A 22,243-nucleotide genomic window follows, 5' to 3' on the forward strand; every position below is an offset into this window, starting at 1 on the left:
TATCCATGAAATTGCTTCTATAACATCTAATCATTTCAACCTACCAGAATAGAACATGAATATACGGTAGAACTCATAGGGTATGTACTTCTGGAGTTGTTAATGAGTCCACGTCAAACTAACAGCCTGTCACTAAAGGCATTTGACTGCTGTTGATTTCAATCCAGCACAATAGCTTTGAAGTAAATGATACTGAACAACTCGAGCGAGAGAACCTAGGAGCAAAAAAAAAAGAAGCTTACTGTTTGTTGCCTTACATGTACATCGTTCAGAGGCATGCATTCAGTAATTGCCTTAGTATAGGCTCCCAAGCTAATCATGTAATTATGCACAACTACGTTTTGTGCTGTTGTATACATTATTTCCCCTTCGTGCCATATTGACGTACACTATAAAAATGTTAATCTCACTCTGAGACAGCCCAGGCAGCTGCCTGAATCTCACTTGTCGGATCATTAATGAGGACGTTTTGCTTTTAAGGCCCCCAGCATGTATTGTTTAACTATACATGGGAGCCGCATTCCATCCTGAGGTCAGGAGTCATTACAGTGACATGATTAATGGGTGATCACGCTTAAATAAATCACAGTTTGGGCTGTTGTCGTTTGTCGCCCTCTGTTTTCTCGTCTTCACTCGTCATTAAGGAGCCTGTTCCCTTGAGTGATAGGACAGTGCAATCAGCACATTGTTGCCGTTCCCTCAGTCAGCACATTGTTGGATGATGATGATGTTGCAGTGAGGCTTCAGTGAATTTGCTATGCTGGATGAACATGACAATAGAAATGTGTCATCAGAGTATGTACAAGCCTTCCATAAAGGGTTACTTTCACTTTCCTCTCACATTCATCCCTTGATCATAAAGCAAGATGTTTTATAACAAACAAATCGATCATGATTTTACAAGTAACACTTCTATAGAATTGAATGATTTAAAAACTTTTATTTAATTGTGTGAATGCTGAGTGCTTATTTCACGTATTCTCCTCACTTTTTTGACACGTTTGACCTCCCACATAATACATCTGATTTACAACGTTCCAATTTCAACATGCTCCAAAAAATTCACGCCTACCAGGCATTTTTTATCATTCCACATACTTTTTTTTTGCACAATTTAACATTTTATATCAAAGAAAAATGTATCCATGCCATGCCTAGTTCGCAATAGACCAGGGTTCATATCCCTGTTGGAGCAGATTTTAGTCCAGTTTCAATTTCTGATAATAATCATTGTCTAGTTAGTTAACATCCATTATAGTCCATCTGATATCATAACCATTGTTAAGTTAAGTTAAGTTCGTTCTATATTTTATTTAATTTTATTTTATTTTCACAAGCATTCTAACATGCATTTAGAGCATTCAGCTTTTAGCATGCATTTCTCCAGAGATTGCATGTCTAGTTTTTGACCATGTGCCTTTAAAAAAAAAAAAAAAAAAAATTCTAAATCCTAACTTCACCCTACTGAATGTTTTGGAATTATTTCTTCTTCCAATAAATACAATTTTTCACTTTTTTTTATTTTTTATTCCAGCATATCCCCACCCCATCGCCACCACACATTCTCAGGAGTTCATTTTCTTTTGCGATCCTGTATTGATCTTTACACTTTGACAATGTTTGTGACCTCTGCACTCAGAACGATGAAATGTAGCTCTCGGCTAAAAAACAAAACAAAAACATAAATCAAAGATTATGAGTTTGACAGAATGTTTTGCATTTGCTAGTGAGCAAACATGAAAGATGGTGCTTTTGTCTCATCTTATAAAAGAGATGAGGCAAATTTAGCTGCCGTGTTTTTTTTGTTTGTTTTGTAAGAGCCAAGCCTTTTTAGATCCAAACCAGTCAAATAGTATTTCATTTCAATAAAAAATTGTTTAAATTACTAACACACCAAACTAATAATTGTATGTCCATCCATCCATTCATTATTTAAATTTGTCCTAAATGTAGACAACATGCTATTTTTAGAAAATTATGATATACATTTTACAACTGTGTGGTTAAACTGTATTTGTTATTTATATTATTGAATATTCAGTCCCCTGAAGAGACATGCAGAATATGAAAGTCTCAAACCCTCCGTAATGTGTAGAATCAAATTCACTTGCTGACGTTTGTGTGGAATCTGGCTGATTAACGTTAATGCTGTTGAGAAATTAAAGGATGTTTCTCCGTATGATAACTAATGAGGTGTCGAACTGACTCATGAGAGTTAATGATTCGGCTTGCAGAAAATATTTTTTTCTTAAAAAGCATTAAAGTGTTTTTTTTTTTTTTTTTTTTACAGTAATAGAATGTTAAGTGAGCATGAGGGAACTTGAGGTTAAAAGAAATGGCTAGGAGCCAACCATGGTATAATTTAATTATAAGCGCCTTGCCATTAAAATTGAATTTAGATCAGACCAATGCAGATGTATTCCAGTTAATAAGAGTAACATTACAAAGCAAACTATTATCCTCTATATTAAGGTGAAGATTTACAGATGTGATGGCCAGTACAGTATATCTAACTTAAAAACAGTACATTGCAAAATTTAATGTTGTAGCATTTGCCCAAAAACATTTTGGACAATTCTTTGAAAATGCAAAGAAAGAGTGAAACACACATGCAGTTAAAACTGAATGAATCCACCTGACAACCATACATAGTAATGGAAGATTGTTACTGGTGATTTTTCCAAGAAGCTTGCACCATCAGTTAAATATTACACATGCACAATCTAGTGAGACCCCAACAAAAACTGGCCTTTACAAAAAAATTATGTTTCTTTTTTTAACAATACTTTATTAATAAACCATCCGTCTCTGGGCATCTTTAAAGGATAACTCAACAGGACGTGAGACTCTTGCTTCACCCCTCACTAAAATTTTAAATGGGCGCTCAAAGGGGTTGTTGCCTGGCGGACCGTTAAATTGCGAATGAGATGGGCGTGGTCTGGCTGTGATTGACAGCAGCAACTCACTAAGAAGCCGTTTAAGGAGGCGTGTACGAGAATGAGCCGGTGGGTGGCGGGGGCGACTACGTCATACGGATGGAGTGACGTAGTATGTATCGTCTCGTGGAATGAGAGGACAAACAGCCAAATTGAGTTTATCCCAATGGGTTACCTGAAGATGGCGCCAAACACACGGTTTCTGCTCCAAATTTAAGCTTTCAACAAACATGCACTAAAATGCCAAAGTAATGACCAGGACATGTAGACAGCATTTGTAGACAAGACCGTTTTAATGCACGGGCTTACCTGGGCTGCAGTCATCAGGGGGCTATCAGAATCATAAAAATAAAAAAAAGACAATTTGTTGATTTTTCTGTCAATCATGCTTGAAATGACCAACCTGCGGCCGCAGATGATTCTGTGCATCGCTGTGGTCGTAATAGGGTGTGTCCCAAGAGAGGGCCTATCAGAGGTCTTAACAGTTTCATATACTATTGTGCCACTTGTTCAACTTTCTGTCAGTCTCTTCGCCGCTGTACCAATTTACTAACCACGCCCACTCCGCCAGGAGGGGATACCAATACAGTTAATGGCGAGCGAGGACAGACAGCTATGTCACCGAAAAAAAGTTTTAGAGCGGCGCTCAAAAAAAGGTTCAAAAGGAAAAAGAGCGCCGTGACAAAGAGTTAATGGGCCAAATTCCCAAGCTCACTGGCTTTTTAAGATGCAAAAACTTTGGCGAAGAAGGAGCGGGGCAAGTGGGAGGTGAGACGGACCTAATCGGCAAACGGGCCGCCACGACTACACCTAAGGTCGCCGTCGTCGTCGCGGCAGGCCACCACCTCCACCAGCTGCAGCGACAGCGCCCAGCCAGTCCGTGGGAGGAGAGCTCGGGGCATTTGACGGAGGAAGAGGACGACAAAGAGAAGAAGACAAGAGGATCCGGTTCGTCCTGCTGCTGCTGTAGGAGGGGACCCTTATGACACTCATCCTGTTCGATGGGGACACCCTATAGTTGTCGAAGACAAGATGCGTGCATACTTGGCTAGAATTTTAAACACCAGAGATGTTTTTTCTCCAGAACGCACTTTCTCCAGAACACTTACTAATTGAGAAAGTGTGCAAAGAGAATGTCTGTGCAATTCCCCTCAAAGGGGCAACAAATTTTGCTTTGCATGTAAAATTTTGGGGGGTAAAAATAGAGCTAAATCAGCATTTTCTGCATCAGGATTTTCTGATTGGATACAAGCAGATGAGCGATCACGTGAGCATGAATGGCCATGATAGCTTTTATTAACGAGTTAGCTGAACACGGTGTGGTGGATTCTGAACTATGAATGTCAGTATTAGTCTTATGTGCTTTTTATTTATTAATTTTTTGTCAGAGTGTTGACTGGCTTTTAGAGGAAGTATCCACCAATTTGGTGATGTCCACAATGGTAACTATTTGGGATGTATGAAACTGTTAAGCCAATTTGACCCTTTTTTGAAATCCCACATGGAAAAATATGGAAATGCTGGAAGTGGAACACCCTCATATTTGTCTTTAAATGTGTGTGAGGAATTTATCGATCTGATGGATAAAAAAGTGAAATTGTTGGTAAAGTGAAAATGGTGAAATATTTCTCCATTAATGTTGACATTTCCCATTTATACTAAGATTTGTGTCACCAGATGGTTGCATTGAAGAGCGCTTTGTAAAATGTTTGCCAATAGTAAGGCACACTGGTGAAAGCCTGTTCCAGTCACGAACAAGTGTTTTAGAAGAGATGAGGGTTGATATTGCAGGGGGCAGTGCTATGATAATGCCAGCAATGTGTCTGGAGCCTACAAAGAGGTACAAGCACACTTGAGAAAAATCAACCCCCAATGTGAGTGGGTGCCATGTGCAGCCCACACACTTAATATGTGCGCTGGTTTGTTTGTCAATGGTGGAAAAATAAGCAGCGCATCTCGGTTAGGGTTTTTTTTTTGGGGGGGTATATTTGATGGTTAGCCGGGGCCTATGAGTAGGTAAAGGCGGCCCTGTTTGTAACACCAGTTTATACAGTTTATCAGCCCAAAAAAAAAGTTGATTTAGTGTTGAGTTATCCTTTAAAAGTAAAGAAGAAGAAGATATTGTTCTACCAGAATGGGATGTGCTCGCAGGAAATTGCAGTTACCACATGATATTTAATAAAAGGAAGAAAAGAAAAAAAACATTAATATATATATATTTTTTTTTAATGCAATGTGACCTGCATCTTTTAAATCTATCGAAAATAATGAATGAGCCTGACAAAGCAGTTTACAGCATCAATGGGATGTACAGTTCAACAGATAATCATTACATAGCTTGACAAGGGCATGCAGTAAATAATCCATTGTGTAGCAGTAAAGGATAAAACTGCAGCGTTAGTTATCTTTTCGCCCAAAAACTCCAATAAAAACCGATCAGATATGGTGATTTAAAAAAAAAAAAAAAAAATTTTTTTACTTTAACTGTAACCACATTTTATTCACATTATGTTGAATCTTGCGAGGTTGTAGTCCCAATGGAGTTGATCAATAAATAAATACTCCCTTGAATCTCACACCATTGTTTTTATTTTTATTATTATTATTTTTTTTTTTGCTGCTTAAGTTTGACCTTTCCAATATAGCAGCAGGAGTCGAGGTGCATCAGACCAAGCAATCTTCCTCCAATCTTCTCTTGTCAAATTTTCTTCTTCCAATCTTGCATGGTCTCATTGTTAAGAGTGTATGAGAAAGGATACTTGAGTTTCCCACTCTGAAGTCAGAGCGGCACCAGGTCATGTGCCCTGCTGTGTTCTCTTCATGGTTCATATTATTGTGCTTTCTTCTAACGAGTGGATGTTTTCCTTGACCAATCTGGTCATTTTCGTCTGACCTCTACCATCATTTTTGCCAATAGAACTCTCATTCCCTGAATCTTTGCTTTTTGTCGGGCCAGCTTCAATAAATCCTACACATAGTTCTGAGTGAAGATTGGTCCCAGTTGATTTAGCAGATCGTGTTGACTATGTCTAAATGCTTAATAAGGCGTTAAGATATGTGTGTTAACAAGCAGTTGAATTAGCAACTAACAAAGTACATAACACACATATTAGCACGCTTGTCAACCAACTATTCCCACAGGAAACAATGACTATCCTGACATTGTATGGAGGTATGAGTATTAAAATTGTGATTTACATTTGTAACTTCCTCTCTCAAAACTAACAAACGTATATTTTTTGGTCTTTAAAGGACTGACTACCTCTCCTGTTTAAAGAAATGTGCTTTATTTCCTAGGGGCATGTTGTGAAGTTAACATTGACGAGTGCATTTCAAAGCCGTGCCAAAATGGCGGGAGATGTATTGACGGAGCCGATCGATATGACTGTGTGTGCCCCGACGGCTTATTTGGTCCCAACTGTGAGACCAGCATTGATGAATGCTTGTCAGCACCTTGTTTTCAAGGGAGGTAAGTATTTATCTCTGTCCTCTTTAAATAGGAAATGCTGTACATTAGGATGAACCATGATGGGATTACTTTGAATTAAGGTCCTTCCACACTGTTATGATGAATTTCAAGTTGTCAAATGATGTGTTTCTCAACATGTGTTTTGTGCGGCAAAAGGGCTGCTTTCAAAGAAGGCTTCTATTTAATCTCAACTTTCATCAGTTTTTGCTGCTTAAATCAATTTCGTCCCCCCACTGTTTCCGGCCCACCTCAGCTGTCATGATGGAAACTCTTCCTACACGTGTCTTTGTGAGGCGGGCTGGAGCGGCAGCAGATGTGAAACAAACATTGATGTGAGTAGAGTATAATGATTAAACTTGCTGAATGTTGGGGGAGAAGAACTTTGTAGTCTTTGTGTAGTCTCTGGTGTCACTAACTTTATCGACCCGCCTACGAGATAGCGGGACTGAAGCACTAAGAACATGCAAACGTTGTACAAATACCTGATTAAAGTAAAAGGCTCAGTCGAATGCTTAATTGATTCAAACACAACACAGCTTCAGCTGGACTCCAAAGATAAGGCATTGGGTTTCTTATAAGGTCTCTTTGAACATTTAGTTTAATCTGTTCTGATTGCTTGTTCGTGGTCTATAATAGTGGCGGACCAGCCCAGACAACTTCGCTGCTGCGTTAGCTGTAGCATTGGTGATAAGATTGTTGTTCACCATTGTTTGTAGTGTTGTCAAATTGCATTTATCACCTAATCTACGATAGGAGGCGCCTGGGAGTACAAGAAATATATTCTATAGTCTGTATACAGTAAAAAGGTATTTCTTACTGCCTCTGGTTATGCTAATGTACTGTACTTTTGTTGTGATTACAGATAATATTTGATGTATATTTATTTGCAGGACTGTGCTACCAATCCTTGTTTGAATGGAGGCTCATGTGTCGATCTGATTGATAAACACTCATGCTTTTGTCAGAGTGGTTACACAGAAAAAACAATTGATGGCGAAATATTCAACTTTACTTGCAGGTGAGTTGATATAGTTGCTATTAGAAATAGCCCTATATGGGGTTTTTTTTCTGGGCCGATACTGGTACCAATTAATAGTAGTCAAGGAGGCCAATAATCGATATTTGGAGCCGATGTTCATTTTCACTAAAAGGGAAAATATTGTCATCAAAATGTTACAACTGCAAACTCCTGCTCTTAACTTTGGTGATTTGAAGCATATGTTTAAAGAAGTAAATAGCTCCCTATTGTTTTCTACATTAAATATAGTTTTCCAAGTTGTCCAAATATCTGAAATATTAAATTTTTACTTATCTTAGTTTTAATTTAAAATAAAAACAGAAGTTGCACAGTGGGCTAATAAACGGTCTACTGTAGCCCTACACCGTAAAAATTATAACCCCACTTAAAAAAAAAAAAGATGTCCAGATATCGCATCAAAATTTTTGACTTCACAGAAACTAAATTGAGTGACTGATCATTTCATGTTGATGTAAACAATAATTCTTCACTTGAACCAACCTTAATTTTTTACCTCGATCCAAATTATTTTCTTAACATTTTAGTTACTGAACCAAACTAATTTATTAACTTTTAACATATGGTTTAGTTTGTTTGACTTAAAAAAATATATTGCCCATTTTATAAATATGCAAAAAAAACACTTGGCCAACAGAGTATAATCAAAATATATTTATTAATCTTAAAACATGAACCATATGCAACATATGAACTAGAGATGATGTGAAGATGGAGAGAGAAGAGGAGAAAGAAGATGACGGAGAAGGCAAAATATCCCATTTATAATATTCCATGGGTAGTCTTTCAAAAGATCTCAGACAACAACAACAAAAAACAGATTGTCTAACAAGCCCTGACACCCCCACACCCCCACACACACACACACACATGGTAACAATCTGAGCTGTAATTAAAAAAATATCAAATGAAAGACTGCTTTCTGAAAGCAGACCCTCAAACTAACAAATTCAAAACGCTAACTCAAAGCCCAACAATATAGCATAGCCTTAAATGGCTACAGCTACAGTACAATGCCATGGTGGTAATGATGTGCTGTCATTTTCAATGTGCATGTGCAAGTCCATTTGACTCAAACTAAATATATTACCTGGAGCTAGTCATGAAGAAAAATATTTGATTGGAAGCAAATCAAAAACTTTATTTTGGGTCCTTTGGACATATATTTAGTTCCTGTCAATGCAAAATAAATGGTTTTCACAATCAAATCAATAGTTTTATCCTGTTTTGAATGGAAATTATTACTTTCAATGAACAACTGCATGTAACAATTTTTACAGTGTAATTGCTATTGTTGAAATAACACATTTAAAATCATGTACATAAGAGGATCAAAATGTTTCATTCAATCTACCAAAGATAAAGAATTCCACAACACCCACTGAGTGATGTTATCTCTTAATTTGAGGAAATTCAACATACTCTGATGTATGTTTTTGTGTGCAGCAGAGAAGACCTCACACCTGCTGTATTATTATAATAATAATAATTATTATTATTATTATTATTGTTATTATTATTATTATTATTATTGTTATTATTGGTGGCACAGTGAGTGGCTGACTGGTTAGCACGTCCGCCTCCCAGTGCAGAGGACGTGAGATCGAGTCCGGGCTTCGGCATTCCTGAGTGGAGTTTGCATGCAAGACATGCATGGCAGGTTAATTGAACTCTCCAAGTTGTCCATAGGTGTGATTGTGAGTGCGGATGGTTGTTTGTCTCTGTGTGCCCTGCGATTGGCTGGCAACCAGTTTAGGGTGCACCCCACCTACTGCCCGAAGCCAGCTGGGATAGGTTCCAGCTCCCCCCGCGACCCTTGTGAGAAAATGGATGGATGGACGGATTATTATTATTATTATTTGGCCTTAAAAACAATAATTAATTGAGCTGCCACCTGCTATCAAAAACAGGTAAACCTGTATGAAGGGTGAGTGAGAAAGATAACCGACCAATTGGTGCCTTGACTAATGATTCATGTGTAAATTGACCAATGGCAATAGTGATTCTCCTGTCAAAGACTATGGAAGAAGCTGAGACAAAAATATGAAAACGAGTCACACTACAATATAAAAGTGCACAAAAAATTTCAAATCTCATCTGATAATAATGCCTGTACGTAAAACGAATGATTGTCCTCCAATGGATTCTCTGCATGTTGTGAGCAGACAGAATAAATGTTTTCATGGCATTGGAATAATTATTCTAAAACTAGAAAACCTCTAAAAATTAAAAGTGCTTTAACCATGCTTGCATTTCATCTCAGAAAAGGTGTAAGAACCTTGAATATTTGACTTAGATCTTTGCTTGGCTTGCAGAGTTTAGCCTGTCACCAATTAAAAATACATTTTGAATAGTGCTTCGGTGTGTGTGTGTGTGTGTGTGTGTGTTCGTTCATATCGCACAATGGTCCTTCGGGTAGGCTGCAAGCTAGTCATTACTATTTAATTGCAGTTACTGTCCCCTGAGTTATGGCATGCATCTAAATACATGTTGTATGTGTTAAGAGTGTGCGGATAGGACTGTCCATTTCCCACAATGTTGTCCAGTTAATTGCTTTGTCTGACCTTGTGCCGATATGCTGCTGTAGAGTCTGTGTCACGTTTTAATGTATCCAGGACAACCATGACTTCAAAAAGGCCACTGCTCTCATACAATATTGATTTAGTGGACTGCAATTTTATATTCACTTCAAGGTAAGTTTATTGATGTGTACATATATTACAGTCAGGTAATGCATGCTAAGCTTGCTGTTTACAAATAAATGCACAGTCTGATAAATATATGCGACAACACACTGTAGGTACTGTACATATTCACATATTTAACCATATAATAATACAAATGTTTGATCAACATATGCCAAGAGATCTTACAGTATGCTTATTATTACAGTTGTAGTAACTTAAGGATTTTCTTTTACCGTAGCAGAAAAAATTAAATTCACTCCTGCAATATTATTTCCTGGTCGAAAACCCCCCAGATTATTTTATCTGCACAAGATGATTGAAGTGATGCATATTCTGCTCTGCACCTGTTCAACAAATAACCACAGAAGCACTGTGGTGTGCATGTAAGGTCAGCTCGGAGGCTACGCATGAAAAACTTGCTCATTCACTGCTGTTGCTCTTGTACATGATGAAATACAAATAATACCGGACACTGCTTTTTTCACAACACAAGTGCAAAAAACATGTATTTATGATCAACAAGAGTGCTGTTTATGTTATTAAAATGCTTCCTGAGGTCATACAGTAGGATCTTACTAAAGTCGTTGTTTTTTTATGTATCGTCAAGTTCCAAAATCCAGCATACAAAATTTGGAGGAATACAATGGTTGAGTGACTATATAAACTCAGCAGATTCAATGAAAACAGCAGAGGCCCGAGAATTGAACCCTGTTGAACACCAAATGATTCGTCATAGATGTGAATTCATATTGCATATATTCGTCCAAACAATTTCTTTTTTGCTCGACATAGTTGGTATGAAGCAATAAAGAAATCACATGACGTGCCATCGCAACAGCCCCGCCCCCAAGTCAACTACTGAGTGCACCAAAATCCCTGCACAGATAGGTGAAGCAATGTTGTGTGATCACCTGCAGCCAACGATGGTTCATGATGAAACATTTTAGTCGGATGTGTGTCTTGACCTCTGCCTACCCCCTGAAACTGACTCACCGAACCTGTAATATATCCTCCTAACAATTAGAAACTAATCTTATTAATAAGCCTAGGTGAATAAAAAAAATAAAATAAAAGACCATAGCCAACAAGCTCTCCAATAAATAATGAAGCATCTCTTGGTTACAGCCACCACTGTAGAAGGAAGTGACAGCCTCCCTCCCACGTTAAAGAAGATGATATGTTTTCTCAGCTGTCCGGCAGGTTTCATGGGAGATTTATGTGAAGTGGAAGTTAACGAATGTGGCTCATCTCCCTGCCACAACAATGCCGTTTGCCAAGATCTTATTAATAGCTACATCTGCCACTGTCGGTCAGGTAAGTCGCTCACCCATTGTGGAGGTTTGTCAGGTGACATCGAGCTGCTACATGAACCCTTTTGTTACTCATGAAAAGACTGCAATGTTGTCTTCCTCTGTTCCACTTTCCCGGAGTGCACTTTGCCATATGTAAAGCATTTTAAAACCTGAATAACTTTCATTTTAGACTTAAGGCAACTGAATAAGGTGGTGTGAAAGCTTGTAATAGTCACCTGCCTTTCTCTGGGGAACGATCTAGTCATACAGTATGAGAATAAAGTGATAAATAGACGATATTTCTGCGCCTCATTAAAATGTATGCAGCGCCCATACTTAAGTGAAAGCCTTTTCTTGTCTGTGCATAAGTGTGAACCCAAAAAGAAGAAAATCAATGTGGGGGCATCTGATTGATATTCACTTCAGAGAGTGGAAGTGGGAGAGCCAGGGCTCACCAGTGCACTCTGTGGGCTTTTGTTCCTGGCAGGTTGGACAGGCCTTCACTGTGAGGATGACATTAATGAGTGCCTTCCACAGCCCTGCAACCAGGGGATATGCGTTCAGGGTGATCCGGGCTACGGCTACACCTGTTTCTGTCGTCCTGGATTTGTGGTGAGGCTCCCCACCTGTTTTTGCCTTGCCATTATTATTATTGGGGGGTAACCTTTATCCTCCTGCACCATCAACTCCCTTGCTAATCATCCTTATTAAGAAGTAATAACATTACTTCATTGTACTGTTGAAATACTGATACTGCATTGGCAACAACTAGAATGCAAATCTCTGGCATGGATGAACAAGACTTCACTCTAAAAACAGTTGGGTCAAAAGGGGAACAAATCAAATTGATAACTCACAAAACAACCCATGTCATTGTTTGCTTTGTGGGTTATTAATTTAATTTGACCCAACATTTTGAGTTAAATGGCTCACAAAGTTGAGTTGGTTTATTTTTGACCCAATTGAATTGAATTATTCAACTAACCCCAAAAGTTGGATCAGGTGAATAACCCACAAAGCAACTTGTGGATAATTATTGTAATTTGAGCCAACATTTTGTGTTAAATACCTCCAAAAGTTAGGTTGGTTCAATTTTGACCATATTCAACGGGCTACTTAATTCACCCAAAATGTTTGGTCAAAGGAATAACCCACAAAATAGCACCAAAGTTCATTTCATTTTTGGCCCAATTTGGGTTATTTTTGACCCAAATATTTTTATAGTGTAATTTGAATCAACCAAATTCATGGTACATTTGTCATCAGGATTGATGCATTCTGAAAACATTTTACAAACCTAAAGCTCTGCGCCTTCCTCTCAAAGTCCAAATTCATTCACGTACTCCCTAAATTGTAATGTCTACAGTGAGGGGTTAGAATGTGAATTTCCAAGGCTTGCCAATGAATGCCCAATGAAGCGTTAAAACCAATTTGGCTCCAAAAGAAATGGGTTGTTCCTTATCTTATGCCCCACCCCTCTACAAAAGTGCATTCAAAATTGGTGAAGTAGTTTTTGTGTAACTATGCTTACAAACAAACAGCACTGCACTGGCAACTTAACCTCATTAAATTACTGTTTATGCATGAGACGACATTTGCATAAATGCACCTAATTTAATATTACTTCTCCAACATGAACTTTATTTTCATACTGTTAACATTATGTACTGTTTGTGTTTCATTTCATACTCACGTCTACAGGCTGTTTATTTTGTGTACTCAGGGGAAGAACTGTGAGCACAACTATGATGATTGCCTCTTAAATCCATGTCCAGAAGCATATTCCTGTGTAGATGGCATCAACAAGGTCACCTGCCTCCCTCCTGCAACGGATTCTGTTCCCTTGGAGACTGTACTCAAGAACATCACTCGCGGCTTTACACCACATGTGCAAACACCGACACTCAGCCCCTCGTTGACAGCTGAGCAATCCACAGGTACAAAACCACACTTTGCGTGTCCTATTGGCGCACAACTGCAGCTTTGTCCTTGATTAGAACGGTTTAATTCCGGACTCATAAGCATGAAAGGTTGCATCAGTATTTTTGCTCGCTTTCTTCCAGATTCATGTGGCTCTTGGCTTGATGCACTGTCTGGTGTATTTTTAATTTTTTTATTTTTGTGCAGCTGCAGAGAACAAACATAGGAAACGAGAAAGCAGGTGTTCAGCAAATTGTCAACCACAACACTGAGAGAGGATTCTAAACAAATAAAATCTTTTCACGTCCTTTCCATTGACCGTTCTTGGTCACTTTGGAATAAGTGGAAACTGTGACTTCACTATTTCCCAATTAAATGTCATGCCTGTTTTGGGATTTTTAGAAAGTTAAAGAGCCTGGATAGACTTACCCCTCTCCACCTAAAGAGTCTAGATACATTTTACCTACAATAAAATCCTTGATCAATGCTATTAGAAAAATGGCCTCGCTCAAATTAAAAGATGTTGATTTACCTCACGTTGTTGCTGTCTCAAAAAGGTTGTAGCGTGCTATGAGACTATAATTGGATTATATTGGTGAACTGTGCATCTATCCCTTCCCGCCATAAAATCATGACAATCAATCAAGACTGACCGAAAGTATAGATTTTTGAATATATATGATATTTGCCACATTGTGACATATGACGTTTCGAACCGATGCCAGATGTGTCGTCGTGTCCTTGGGCACCTGCATTGAAGATGAGCTTTAATGTATTAGTCGGATCATGGGCGTTGCTCTACTACTGAGCTAATCACCAAACAAAGTTTCGTAGTGTTTTTGGGTGGTGTGTCCTGTGAGATTTTATGAAAGGACAACTCGTAGTAGCCTCTCCTTTAAGCATTGCCGTTTTGCTTCACATGCAGCCAGTTGTAAATTACGTCGTTCATAACGACAGTGCGTAAGGGGGAAAAGTAGCAGTTATTAACCAGAAAGTACGGTAGGCCTACCTGTCGATCTTTGAGCTCCTTATGCAGGTCGGGGTGCTTGTCTTTTAAATGTTTTGCGAGGTTGGAGGTGTGTCCGCCTTTCTCCTGGCAGGTTTTAAAACATCGTTTACAGACCGGTGCGTCTGCGTAAATCACTTCGCCTATTCTATTAGGTTAACATTTCCATATGTATGTATATATATATATATATATATATATATATATATATGTCATATTCAAAGCATTTACTTTATTCTCATGACTGGTTACTTTGAAGATTCTCACTGAAGGCATAACAACTATGTATGAACTGATGTTGAGTTTATGTATTTAACAAAAAAAAAAGGTGAAATAACTGAAAACATGTTTTATATTATAGATTCTTTAAAATAGCCATCCTTTGCTCTGGTTCCTTTTTTTACATACTATTGACATTCTTATCTCTCGAAACTCATTAAAGACTGTTGGAAAACCCTTTCAGGTGACTACCTTTTGAAGCTCATCAAGAGAATGCCAAGAATGTGCAAAAAAGTAATCAGCAAAAAGGGCGGCTATTTATTTTATTATTTTCACCTTTTTTGTTAAGTACAAAACTCCAAATGTGTTTGTTAGTCATAGTTGTCATAGTTTTGATGCCTCAGTAAGAATCATGAAAATAAAGCATGTATTGAATGAAAAGGTGTACAGTACAACTTTTGGCCTGTACTGTGTGTATATATATATATATATATATATATATACAGTATACAGTATACACTCTATATTGTATATATATTGAAGAGAGAGAGAAAAAGAGAGAGAGAGAATCTGAGCAGTTGACATGTAAAAGAGAAGCTTGTTCTGTATTTATGTTACATCGTAAATGGTGATTAAATCATATGTTGTTTCAAAATAAATAAATAAGCATGCTCAACCACCAAGCACGACTGCCTTGTTGCATATAGGTAAAATTTTAGACATAATCATGCTCATTAATTATCTGGAAGGCCTCCCCTGTTGCATAGAGAAACTATTCTTGTATAAATAATCAGCTCCTTCACTCTGCATTACCGAGTAGTAGTTTAAAAAATAGATACAAAATATCCGGCTGGCCAGATAGTGTGCTTCACCAAGTATTTTCTTTCCAAATAAATGTGTGTGGTAAAGGTCATGCCATTAAAGAGAAATGGCAGGTTGTTGGGCAGTAGCTTAGTCATTATGGGCCAGTAATTGCAAGAGTAAAGTCTAACTACTTTATTCCCACTTCTTTAGCCACTATCAATTGAAATGTGAAGTCAGAACTCAGAAGAGAAGTAACACCTATTTCTCATCAAGTGAATTGCTCAGTGTTCTTTTTAAAGTAAAGGAGTGTTGTCAAATTCTAAGTATATAGGGTTGAGTTTGGCTCATAGGGTGATGTATGTAATGCGAAGCATGATCTTGTGTTTAGTGTTTAAGAAAATGTGAACGTGGAAGATCGTCTACACAATCCCCTGGATCAGGCTGACACATCTTGATAAGGAACACCGTTGAGCAAGGTCTCTAACCTTGATAGGTCCCGACCAAACTCATATTGAATAGGCCGAAAATGCAAAAATGTTGATCTCATACAAAAGATAAAAGTCCAATCATCTCAATATTCTTTATCAGTCAGATGAAAGGTACAGATCACATATTTCATACGTTATTGCTATTGAGTAGCGCGGTGTGAGAGAGCAGGCAGATTGTTTCTTCTTGACAGATGAGATCTGCCTTAGCTTTGAAACTGTTCACAAAGCATAAGAGCAGTTAAACAGACCTAATGAACACAGACGAGCTTGAACCAATTCAGTGTGACACACTGAAATTCACTCTGGGCCAAACTTAATGGAGTCTTCCCAGCTACACCTGATCCATTCTTGGGCCACGGTGAGATGTGTTTGTACAGAGGGTTACATGTGTTGGGTATAGAAAGGCCAGCAATCATAAGGCATCTCCTATATGGACAACGTTACAATGATAGAGAATTAGTTTTAAGGTTTAAGGACATGGAAACCTGCAAGTTTAGCTAACTAGGTCGCAATCTAAAAGTAAGCGATGCCCTTGGCGCTGCTTGAAATAGACATAAGCGTTGCTTTTTTTAAACCCCGATCTGCTTCGCAATATGTTTTGAAAAAAACAAACAAACAAACACGTCAATAGGAATTTAAACAGAGGCTTTGAGGTACAGTGACTCAGATTCACACAGTAAACCTTATTTTGCAGACCAATGTGGTCCTTTTCCGTTTCAACCATGACTGCACACACAATTGTGTGCTTTGCATTTTGAGAGATGATGAGGATCGCAGAGGCCAGTTTTGGTGGGGAAAAGCTGACTGCCATCAAGGCATGCTGACTTTATTCTGCCATGTGCACCTGCGCAATATGAAAGTTACAAAATCTATGCGTGTATGTGTATATATGTTTGTTCGTTTTTCCCCAACAAGTGTGTCTTTGTGTTTGTTGGTTATGTTTGTGATGTTTGTTTTTTGTGTTGTGATGAATTGTATTTCCCCTATTTAAATAGTCTTTGGTTTAGACTGTCTTGTCAGATTGTCTTTGTTTGTTTGTTTTTTTATGAAAAGAATAAGAGAAACATTGTTAAAATAGGAACGTGCATGTGTTTAAATTATATACAGTATGAGTCTCCTGTATGTTTTTTGTTATTCCATTGTTTAGTAATATTTGACAGCAGATGGCTTTGGAAAGTCAGGTTTACATGTTTGTTCATTAATCTGTACCTTTTTTTCCTTTTTGTCCTTTTTTTTAACTGCAAAATAAAAACATTATTTTTTAAAAGTTACAAAATCCAACATTAAGCACTTTCGCAAATTCATGAAGACAATCATTTTTAGATTGGTTGATTGATCAAAGATATTTAATTCACAATGTATTTATTTGTGAGTTTGTATTTATTTTATACTTCACTGCATCAAATTGAGATCTATTTCTAATACTTAAGTTGTTTAAGTACTTAGAAAGTGTTGGTGGCGTAGTAGATGGTGCATACTGGTAAAAAAAAAAAACAATGCCAAAAAAATGATGCAACTGACTCGCAGAGTCGAAAATAACAAAAACTACAAATAAACATATCGGCTAAATCAATGTCCACACCACTTTACACTACAAGCAAAATTACAAGCATCCAGTATTATTAAATTCAATTCTCTCTGATAGTATCAATCAATCTGTCTTTTTTTCTGTGTTTGCAAATGTACTGATTGAAGAATCTGCATTGGAATTTGTTTTCCTTTTCACTTTCACGTTTTTGCCAGTGAGTCACGGTTACACTCACGTAGGAAATGTTCATGAATGAAGAACAGCCTGAAGGAAGTCCTTCGAATTATGAGTAATATTTATTATTTAAATCCATTCAACAAAAAATATATAAAGCCGAGTGTGACGTCCAAGGATAGAATTCCAAAGCAAAAAGAACTGTGACACTAAGGATGCAGTTTTCTGTCGTATAACGTTCAGCGACGGCTTCTTCTTCTCTTCTTCTGTCACCTATCTTCAGAACAAGAGATTTTTTCTTAGCAAATGTTGAAGGTAAAGAATGACCTTTTCCCTCGAGGCACAGAAATTGCAAGAGCCCCAGAATGGTCCTTCGCAGTATTTTATCTCTGTCCTGTGACAAGTTCAATCAGTCAGTCTATTACATTAACCGATAAATCAGGGACAAAACAAGACTTGCACCCTGGGTTTTTTAAATAAATGGGACATAAAGTCTATATCAAAAGTCATCAGGCAAGGTCCAGCCATACAATAATTGTTCTCAAGCTCACGTCTTATCAAATATCTACTGTATGTATGTGTTTTCCACTCACTGAGACAGCACACACTCCACCTGCATGACTTACATGAATGTATGACTTATATCAATCCTTTCACCTCCTTAATGGACGTAATAAGATGTTATTAGGCTGGCTCTAAAAGACTCATATTCCCACATAGGAAGCTGTATGTTTTTTTAAAAGAAGAAAAGGCCTTTCAGCAGGCTACAGTCAAGATAAAGTCCATGGTTAGTAATATGTTAGCCATTGTGCTTTAAACCCCCAAATATAACCATGGCCATAGTTTGAATAGTAAGTTTTGCTAGTATTTCGTTCTTGTGAATGTTTAAAAGTATGCATGTTTTGGGAACTAAGGAAGAAACCGGACCACCCAAAATATATATTGTAAACCTCACAACTTTAGATAGACAGACAGACAGACAGACAGACAGACAGACAGACAGACAGACAGACAGACAGACAGACAGACAGACAGATAGATAGATAGATAGATAGATAGATAGATAGATAGATAGATAGATAGATAGATAGATAGATAGATAGATAGATAGATAGATAGATAGATAGATAGATTAGAAGGAAAGAAAGATTGGATAAGAAGGAAATAAATAACTGGTTTTACCCCTGCCTCTCACTTTAAGTCATCTGGGATAGGCTCCATGGCGCTCACCCACAACTATAATGAGTACAAGTGGTGCGGAAAATGGATAAACCCTCTTCATTAGATACATCTGCACTAGATAATAACAACTAATAAAAGCAGGGGACAGATTAATGAGTAAATGTCTCTACATACATATGGCCATGGAAAAATAACACCCATGAACGATAAAAGACAGCAATGCTGTCTGTGGACATCAACAACAATACAATTTCATCAGTGTGTCACACAAATTAGAACTCAATCAAAGAACAGTATATGAAATCATTCAGCAGAGACAAAATGATCCATTGAATCTTTCCTGCAACACAATTAAATTGGATGCACTGTATTGGACAATGAAGCAATAAGATGAGAATGACTTTATATGATGGAAGATCATACTATTTAGTACTTTAATCTATATTCTGTGACAAATTTTAAACATCTTAACCATTTTTACAAGTTTAGACAATTTTTCCCCCCACAATTCTTGTAGTGGATCTCATCAGAGTTTTCCTATTGTTGTGAGTGGTGAATATATGTATGCCAATGACGAATATGTTTGTCCAATGATGCCCATTTTATGAATTATCGTGTGGTGCGACCAAAATGAAATAACCAATTTGGGACTTTTATTTTGGAATATGTTTGAAGCCAGGAGTTTGTATCATCCACAAGACGGTCAAGAACTCATGGGAGCAGCAACACATCTCACAACTATGTAAAAAAAAGTTACATGTTGTTATGGACATATTTGTAGTGGTTATATTGTGACATCATGTGGTCTTAAGACCTGAAAAAAATTATGTTCATTTTGTTCATTATATTTGTACGCTTGTTTTGTTTAGAGGGCTAATCGTTAGCTTTTTAACTCATTCAATCCCAAAAACATATAAATATGTTTTTTAATACTTTGTCCTGCACTATGTATGTATACGTTTTTTTTTTGTTGGTTTTTTTTTTATGCTAGAGCATATAGCAGGCTTCTATGCAGCTTCTGACCTGACGAGGTCACTTAAAGCAATGGTAGTTATTACCAAATAAAATGTCCAGCAGGTGGCAGCAGACTATAAGAGATCAACCTGAGCAATGTTGCAACAAGCTCTTTTTCCCAGTGTTTTCGACAGGTTTGTGAATAATGATGAAACTTAAGCTATATTCTAATGCTAATTGCTGCAAAACAGAAACAGATGCAAAGATACGTTTTTTTCCCTGAGGAAAGAAGAGACTAATCTTTCTTTTGGTAGGTGTTGTTTTTATAGAACACAATATTTTGTGGGCCTTGCAAAATCAGTCAAAATCCAGTAAAACAGCCTGGAGTGAAGGGTATTGCTTCAGTGAAAATGGATAGGAGTGAATGAGTTAATTTGAAATTGAAAATATTATGTGGTACAAACAACCATCACCTGATGCCACCATTGTAGATAACTTTCCATGATAGATGTATGTCCTAAATTGTACATAATAGTAAATAATAATACAGAATAAATATGTTATGAGTTTTATAATAAATCAACTGTGCTGGGTCTGGTAAAATCCTTATCCGTCAATGACCCATGCACAAAAGACAACAGGGGAAAAAACCTTTGAAGGTGCAGCTGCAGCTAGTTGTTAATGAGGTTCGAGAGTGCTTCCTTGCAGCAGTCTCACCCTGCATCAAAGACTGCTTTAGACTAAACAAGGCCTTAAAATGAATGTAAAGCTTTGTCTCTGAGGGGTAATTTGACATCATCAGCACTGGCAACTCGTATTGTCAGGGATGAACAACACAGCACTGCATTGTTGCATTGTTGGTTTATCCTCATTAATTCACAGATCACAGTACGTATGCTCCTCATGATTCCCTTATTTGTCAATGCTTTTTCCTCAGGGTATTGGTCCTATAGCTTCCCAGTCCAAATGGGGTATTTAGGTAAACTTGCTTGTTAAATGCCCTGAGGAGCAGGTTGTCAGATCAAAAGTGCTTGCCAGCCTATTAGGACTTGACGTGTAACAAATATTGATAGCGGTCTCACTTGTGCTTGCTCGATTAATCATGGCAACAACTTAAAAGGAGCATTGCTGATTTCTCTAGCGTAATGAATGTTTTTTTTTCTTCCTCTCCCCATATAAGAACAAACAGAGCATGAGACAGGTGCATCCACAAACGCTTTTCAATTTAACACACTCCCTGCTTTGACTTCTCAGTAACAGATTGCAGCGTTTCTTTCTAATGGGAACGATATTGAGCATGAGGACCCCAAATGCAAGTCCGAGCCTGTCGTTTAAGTTGATCTTCGTCACTATGCTCAATAAGCTTGCAGGCAGGGATACTTTAACAGGAGGGTCCCATAATTGCCTCTTCTCATGGATAATACAAGACAAGTTATTCCACTATAAAACTCGGCATGTCATAAACGTGCATGACTACATTCAGCTCCTCTCTCTTGATATTGTGCCATTTGCATGCTTCACAGCTTTCCCAGTGAATAAAATGAGTTTCAGTTTGCCTCGACAGTGAGCAAAAAGCAGGAAAAAAAAAGATTTGCAGTATGTAGAATTCTTTGCAGTTCTTTTCAAATAAAAAATCAATCTCCTCTTGCTCCCTTGCTCAAGTTTCCTTGTGTTTTCTCTTATGTGTCTTTCAGCTGTATTCTATTTCTGTTGCCAAGGTTATTTGATGGATACAGGTTACATTTACATTTTATGCTTCAACAAAGCTTTAGCAAGAGACTCTGAGGAATACAAACAGGAAGTTCAAGTCTGTCTCAGCTCGAGATGGAAACTGTTCCATGATGTTCCATAAGATCACCCGCCTCTCTGTGGTGGAAGTGGGTGGAAAAATGATTTCTCCATTCGGGGATCAATAGTGGGTCTATGAAGAAGTAACAATGATGGTGCACAAACCTTCTGCTTCATTTCACCATCTACATTTGTATTCCCTTAGGTTCAAACTATGTCCAGTATTTTGGAAATTCCTACCTGGAGTTTGAAGGGATTGACCTCAGCACAATCAACAACGTAACCGTGAGATTTCAGACTCAAGCCGATCGTGGGACTATCATTTATGTGGGCCAATATCCCGCCAAGAGCAATTTCATTTTCATGGAACTCTTTGTCATGGATGGGATGCTGCAGGTAAAACTTTAAGACAATGACAGTTAATCACCATTTTTGTGTAAATGACTGTAATACACATGACATTGGAGAATGATTTTGAAAAAAACATCTGTTAAGTTACATTTTTATGCTGATTAAAACTAAAATTGGCATGCTGGTTCAAAAATTGCAGTCAGCTGTTTTTTTCTAGCACCTATCATACCCCAGATAAGCAAAATCCCACTGATTACCTGTAGAAAGACTGTAGTAAGAAAAGATGATTCATGAATTGAACACATCTACAGCTTTGTGACAACTTGTTTGTGCAATCACAATTGAGGCGGTGATGTGTGTGTAACTCCCAAAAGGTCAGTAGGTCTATTATCAATATGTGCAAACAGAA

General features: G+C 37.6%; 1 protein-coding gene across 1 annotated transcript in view; it reads left to right on the forward strand.

Annotated features, from left to right (window-relative positions):
* Window positions 1-22,243, forward strand: part of eys (EGF-like photoreceptor maintenance factor) — a 209,318-nt gene that overhangs the window by 96,576 nt on the left and 90,499 nt on the right. Inside the window, exons 29-35 of the mRNA XM_086093363.1 lie at window positions 6,234-6,405; window positions 6,659-6,737; window positions 7,296-7,423; window positions 11,318-11,442; window positions 11,908-12,032; window positions 13,144-13,357; window positions 21,689-21,879. Coding sequence (XP_085949489.1) covers window positions 6,234-6,405; window positions 6,659-6,737; window positions 7,296-7,423; window positions 11,318-11,442; window positions 11,908-12,032; window positions 13,144-13,357; window positions 21,689-21,879 — 1,034 coding nt within the window. The remainder of the gene's footprint in view (window positions 1-6,233; window positions 6,406-6,658; window positions 6,738-7,295; window positions 7,424-11,317; window positions 11,443-11,907; window positions 12,033-13,143; window positions 13,358-21,688; window positions 21,880-22,243) is intronic.

Source organism: Leptonotus elevatus, chromosome 13, assembly GCF_054856555.1.
Source record: "Leptonotus elevatus isolate MCC_2025b chromosome 13, RoL_Lele_1.0, whole genome shotgun sequence".
In the NCBI taxonomy this organism is placed as follows: domain Eukaryota; kingdom Metazoa; phylum Chordata; class Actinopteri; order Syngnathiformes; family Syngnathidae; genus Leptonotus; species Leptonotus elevatus.